The sequence below is a fragment of the Microcaecilia unicolor genome, chromosome 14 (assembly GCF_901765095.1).
Source record: "Microcaecilia unicolor chromosome 14, aMicUni1.1, whole genome shotgun sequence".
Taxonomy (NCBI): Eukaryota; Metazoa; Chordata; class Amphibia; order Gymnophiona; family Siphonopidae; genus Microcaecilia; species Microcaecilia unicolor.
This window is the reverse complement of record NC_044044.1, coordinates 23,588,065-23,594,634: the sequence shown is the minus strand read 5'-3', so window position 1 is coordinate 23,594,634 and position 6,570 is coordinate 23,588,065. Positions and strand designations below refer to the sequence as shown.

The 6,570-nt window shown below is 43.3% G+C and overlaps 1 protein-coding gene across 1 annotated transcript; it reads left to right on the top strand.

Annotated features, from left to right (window-relative positions):
- Window positions 1-289: 289 nt before the first annotated feature.
- Window positions 290-1,001, top strand: LOC115457075 (olfactory receptor 13F1-like). Its single transcript, XM_030186498.1, has one exon. It carries the CDS (start codon window positions 363-365, stop codon window positions 999-1,001), a length of 639 nt encoding a protein of 212 aa, XP_030042358.1. The 5' UTR covers window positions 290-362.
- Window positions 1,002-6,570: the final 5,569 nt, after the last annotated feature.

Below are 6,570 nucleotides of genomic sequence, written 5' to 3'. Positions count from 1 at the left end.
CATATTAATGTGATCCTTTTATCTGAAATATTTACTTCTCTTTCTTTATTTACCAACAGATCATGAACATGGAAACCATAAAGAGAGAGAATAAGACATCAGCCAAAGGATTCATCATTCTGGGCTTCTCTAACCAATCTCATGTCTTCATTTACATAATAGTTTTACCAGCCTACGTCATCTCTATTCTAGGAAATATTGGGTTCTTAATATTAATGTGCTCTGATCATCATCTCCACAAACCCATGTACTTCTTCCTCAGCAACTTGTCCTTCTTAGATATCTGGAACTCCACAGTCACTGTCTCTACGTTGCTACAAAGCCTTTTAAAAGGGAAGACCTTTATTTCATTTCCTCTATGTATGACCCAGTTTTACTTATTCGCAATTGCTGTAAGTACAGAATTTTGGCTTCTCACAGCCATGGCTTACGATCGTTATGTGGCAATATGTAAACCTCTACATTACCCACTCATTATGAACAAAAGGAACTGTATTTTACTTGCAGCTGCTTCCTGGATAACTGGCTCTCTGGATTTGTCTTTTTCAATCATTTATATATCTCAGTATTCCTTTTGTGGCTCCAATGAGATTAACCATTTCTACTGTGACCCCAACGCACTACTAAAACTCACCTGCAGTGATACTCACAACTTTGAAATAACGGTACTTTCTGAAGGACCATTTGTGGCTGTCACCCCCTTTCTATTAACCCTGTCATCCTATATCTTCATCATCGTTGCCATCTTGAAAATCCGTTCTTCTGAAGGGAGACGTAAGACCTTCTCCACCTGTTCCTCCCACCTCATCATCGTTCTCCTGTTCTATGGGACTATTATATGTGTCTACATGAGCCCAAGCTCAATGTTTTCACCAGAAGAAGAAAAAATGTTTGCCCTTCTGTACACGGGGTTCATTCCCATGCTAAACCCCTTAATTTATAGCATGAGAAATAAGGAAGTAAAAAATGCTCTGAGAAATCTCATGTTTCGAAAATATTAAACAAGACAGTATTACTGCTGTTTGAAATCTCACTAGGCATCAATACTTTTTTTCTTTTCTTGATTATTCCTGTTACTCAGTAAATACTTCTTAAATTTACTAAAATTCTAGAGTTTCTTTGTATCATTGATTGTTTTTATTTTAATCATTGATCAAAATCAGGACAGCTAGATACTAGGGTTGGGCAGCCTGAAAAACGTTGTATCTTTTTTCCAGTTTTTTTTTTTAAATAAGTCAAGAATGGATGTTATTATGAATGTGCACACTCCCCCAGATTCTACAAAATGCTTTTTATTATAAAAGCACTTCTGTATGGACATTCATTGTTCGTCTTTTCAGTATTTATGGTTGTTAATTATTAACTAGTAAAAAAGGCCCGTTTCTGTAGGAAAGGAAACGGGTGTTAGCAAGGTTTTCCTCCCCCCTCGCTGTCTCCCTGTGTCCCGTCCAAATCCCACGGCCCCCTTTCCTCCCCTCCGATTTCCATGGCTTCCTCCCTCCCTCTGTCCCTGTCCTTCAGTCTGTCCTCCCAGTCCTCCCTCTGAGTTCCAGTCCCCCCTCCCCCAACATGCACGTCGCCCCCCTACAAAACCGCCAACCCCCCTCTCCCCGGGGTCCTGGCGGCAGCATTGAAGAGCGAGCAGGCTCAGCAAGTCTGCTGCCTTCCCTTCTTTTCGCTGTGAGCTGTGACTCCGGTCCCGCCCTCATTTCCTGTTTCTGCAAGGGCGGGAGCAGAGTCTCAGCTCACAGCGAACAGAAGGGAAGGCCGCAGACTTGCAGAGCCTGCTCACGCTTCAATGCTTCCAGGCCAGTGACATCAGAGTTATCTACTGCATGAAGCAGACCACCTCCGGTGGAAGCCACGGTCCCAGGCAGCTTCAGAACGTTGGAGGTGAGAATTATTATATAGGAAGGGGCCCTTTTACAAATGTGTGCTGAAAAATGGCCTGCGGTAGCGTAGACGTGTGTTTTGGGTGCACACAGAATCATTTTCCAGCGCACCTGTAAAAAACGCCTTTTTTAAAATTTTTGCTGAAAATGGATGTGCGTCAAAATGAAAATTGCTGCGCGTCCATTTTGGGTCTGAGACCTTACCGCCAGCCATTGACCTAGTGGTAAAGTCTCATGTGGTAACCGGGTGGTAATGACCTATACATATCAAATGCCACTTGACGCAAATCTGATACATGCGCCCGAAAATAAAAATTATTTTTTGGACACGGATATCAGACGCACCAAAAATGAAATTACCACAAGAGCCATGTGATAGCTGGGCAGTAAGTCCATTTTGGCATGCGTTGGGTGCTCATAGACACTTAAGGCTATTTATGTTTATTTATATATGATTTAAACTATTCGATTGATTATTTGATTGGTATTTATCTAGTAGAGGAGTAGCCTAACAGTTAGTGCAGTGGATTGAGAATTGCGGAAATTGAGTTCAATTCCCACTGCAAGTCTGAGCAAGTCACTTAACCTTCCGATGTCCCAGATTCAAAATAATACCTACATAAAATATGTAAGCTGCTTTGATTATAACCTCAGAAAGCAGTATATCAAATTCCATCCCCTTTCCCTATATATGATTTGAATTTTTTCTAACTGGATTTCTATTCTACTCGGGCTGCATATAATGCAGCAGGACATGTTTATCCACTCCTACCCTACCTGAGATAATATTTAACCATCTCTCTGACCTTACGTGCAACTTTCTTCAAATCAATTACTTACTTTCTAATTCTTCCTACTTTCTTACTCATCATATGATCACATACGATCACATTTCAGCCTTGTACTTGTTACCAGCCGACTGGGCAAACACTGTTGACGGTACTATGTAAGCCACATTGAGCCTGCAATAGGTGAGAATATGTGGGGTACAAATGCAACAAATAAATAAATAAATCTATATGTTACAACTTTGCCTTACTCCTCACTTCCAGTTATAATGTTCTAGTACATATTGAGGGGCATAATCGAACGGAAATGCCTATCTCCGTGGGCGTTTATCTCCGAGAACGGGTCCGTGAAGGGGCGGGTCTCACCGTATTTTCGATAAAATGGACATTTTTGAGCTGGGCGTTTGTTTGTTTTTTAGCGATAATGGAAAGAAAAAACGCCCAGCTCAAAAACGTCCTAATCCGAGCCATTTGGTCGTGGGAGGGGCCAGGATTGGTAGTACACTGGCCCCCCTGATATGCCAGGACACCAACTGGGCACCCTAGGCCAGTGCGGTGGACTTCAGAAAAAGCTCCCACATGCGTAGCTCTCTTACCACAGGTGCTGAGCACCCAACCCCCTCCCCCAAAACCCACTACCCACAAATGCACAACACTACCATAGCTCTTAGGGGTGAAAGGGGCACCTACATGTGGGTACAGTGGGTTTTGGAGGCCTCCCATTTACCAGCACAAGTGTTACAGGTGTGGGGGGGGGGTGGTCCTGGGGCCACCTGCCTGAAGTGCACTGCGGTACCCACTAAAGTGCTCCAGGGACCTGCTTACACGCAGGCCTCTAGGACTGGTTGCTGCTATATAACATTGGCACACCAGTTTACACCTGAAGACTAATCTCTCCGAAAACGTTCTTTGTTGGAATAAGCACGTTTACTCACAGTTAACTGCAGATCAGAGGTTGTGCCCCACTGGCAACGAGTCTCCCTGGTACTGAGATTAGCAGTTGGTCATAGCTGGCAGAATGCTGTACAATGCCCTCTTTCAGCCACATTCAAGGTAAGAACTAAGTTCTGTAACGTGGCTAACACAGGAAAAGGAACTAAAACTGGCTTACAAAAATGGCCACTACCGCATGGACTACAAAAGGAAACACAACAGGGCACACTCTGACCCAGTAGGCAGGGGAAAAGCACCACGGGAGAAGAGCCTACCAACTACCAACATCGTGAGCATTTAACACAAGCTAATGAAATCACAGAGCCCAATACCCTACACCCACCACAATGCAATGTTGATGTGACCCTGTAGTGCACCCGAGAGCCACATCTGACCTAGGGAAAGGCTGTCAGAGGATAGAACACATTCTGCTGTATGGAGGTGGGTACGGCATTTGAGGCTGGCATAGAGGCTGGATAAAGTTTTTAAAGTGGGTTTTTTTTGGTGGGAGGGGTTATTGACCACTGGGGGAGTCCAGGGAGGTGATCCCCCATTCCCTCCAGTGGTCATCTGGGCAGTTGGGGCACCTTTGTGGGACTTGTTCGTGAAAAAAAAGGGTCCAAAAAAAGTGACCCAAAATTGCGGTAAAAACGCCTTTTTTTTTTTCGATTATCAGCTACAGACGCCCATCTCTCCTCAGCTGATAACCAGTCCCACCTCCGACACGCCTCCGACACACCCCCATCAACTTTATTCGTTTCCATGACAGAGTGCAGTTGGAAACGCCCAAAATCGGCTTTCGATTATACCGATTTGGGCGCCTTTGCGAGAAAAAACGCCCAGCTCCCGATTTGGATCGAAATATAGGTGTTTTTCTCTTTCGATTATAAGCAGGATAGTGTTGTCATTGCAAGTAGTATACCATCAAAAATTCAAACAACTGTAAGAGAGCAAAAGAACCAATAGAAACTATATCTAAATCAGTACTCTCTCATAAAAAATCTCAGATTGGGCACCTTGATCAATAATATACAAATATTATATATAAAAAAGCCTGAAAAGCCCAGGGTACCATTAACTTAGGACACCACTGCAATGGCTAACATCACAGGCTCCTCCTCCTTTTTATGAGAGAGTACTGATTTACATATAGTTTCAAGTAGTATACCATGCCATACTTTGTATTGTTGTTCGAATATTTTTACTACTCTAATTGCCTACTGCTCATGTTTGATCTATTCTTACTGTACACCGCCATGAGTGAATTCCTTCAAAAAGGCGGTAAATAAATCCTAATGCAGTCTATTTTTTGGCAAAATGTGGCCATGTCAGGCATCGGTTTAATTCATCTGTTGTCAATAAATTATCCACTACTCGCAACACTCGGTATATCTGGTCTGCTTTCTATCTGCATTGTCCCTCCAAAACGTAGGCATGTCCAATTTTGGCAGGTCAATGGCTACTGTAAACTGACACATCCAAGTGTAACTAATAGTATTCTATAAGTTTGCCGGAGGAGGTGGTAACAGTGGTTAGCTATCTGGGTTTAAAAAAGGTTTGGACAAATTCCTGGAGGAAAAGTCCACAGTCTGCTATTGAGACAGACAGGGGAAGCAACTGCTTGCCCTGGAATTTGTTGTATAGAATGTTGCTACTCTTTGAGATTCTGCATGGAATCTTATCACTCTTTAGGATTCCAGAATCTTGCTATGGAATGTTGCCCGATTTGGGTTTCTGCCAGGTATTTGTGACCTGGCTTGGCCACTGTATGGAAAACAGGATACTGGGCTAGATGAACCATTGGTCTGACCCAGTGTGGCTACTCTTATGGTCTTATGCATTGATTGTGACATGTCCTTGGCCTTCCCATGCTTCACCCATTTAAATGCCCCCTTGTGTACATTACAGAGTAGTGCCTTGCACTCATATGCATAAATGCCAATTTTTGAGCTATTGATTCACGTAAGTTTTAGAATGCCATACTTTCCCCTAGATCCTGTATATTGTGCTGAAAAATGTGCATGCAAATTTGGGTGCAAGCACAATTTAATTGGATAATGAGTCAATTAGCACCAACAGTTGGACATTAACACTCAGTTATTGGTGTTAATTGACAATAATGTGAATTTATGCGTGCATCTTTCTAAGCGCTATTCTGTAAAGATGTGCAAACTGGAAAGGGGTATAGTCATGGGAGGGGCATGGGAGGGTCAAGGATGTTCACTAAAGATGAATGTGGAGGGTCTGTGGAACATTTTAGTTGGTGTAAATCCTCACACCTAAATTTGGGCACGGATCCCAGCATTACATGCTATTCTATAAACCGCATCCAACTCAGAGCGCCATTTATAGAAATTATTTATTTATTTTATTTATTACATTTGTATCCCACATTTTCCCACCTATTTGTAGGCTCAATGTGGCTTACATAGTACCGGAGAGGCGTTCGGAGACTCCGGTGTAAACAAATACAAAGTGATGTTGTGGTAAGACCAAGTTCATGTGGCACAGCCACCTTAGGGAATCGTACAACGGAAGAGTTGTGAATAGCACTCAGTGCTCAATTTTTTGGTGGCCAAATTTGTGAGCCAGTTACAGAATCGGGGGTCCCTTTTTTACTAAAGATTGCTGTGCAACAATCCAGAACTACCACTGGCCCAACGCAGGCACCTTTGGTAGATTCACACCCCAGCACGCGGCCTTTCGAGAACCATCGGAAATATTTGAAAAATATTTCCACAGGGGGTTCACTGCCCAATTACCACCAGGTTAGCGCAGGAGCTCTTACCGCCACCTCAATGGATGTGCTCCCCCTGAAATAGCCACCCGGCAAATGTGAACTTACCCCACAGCCGTTTTATTTTTGGCCATTTTTACCTGCTGGGGTAAAGGGGACCTAGCATGCATCAAAAATGATCACCGCTGCTAACACAGCACCCCTTTTACCACACTTAGTG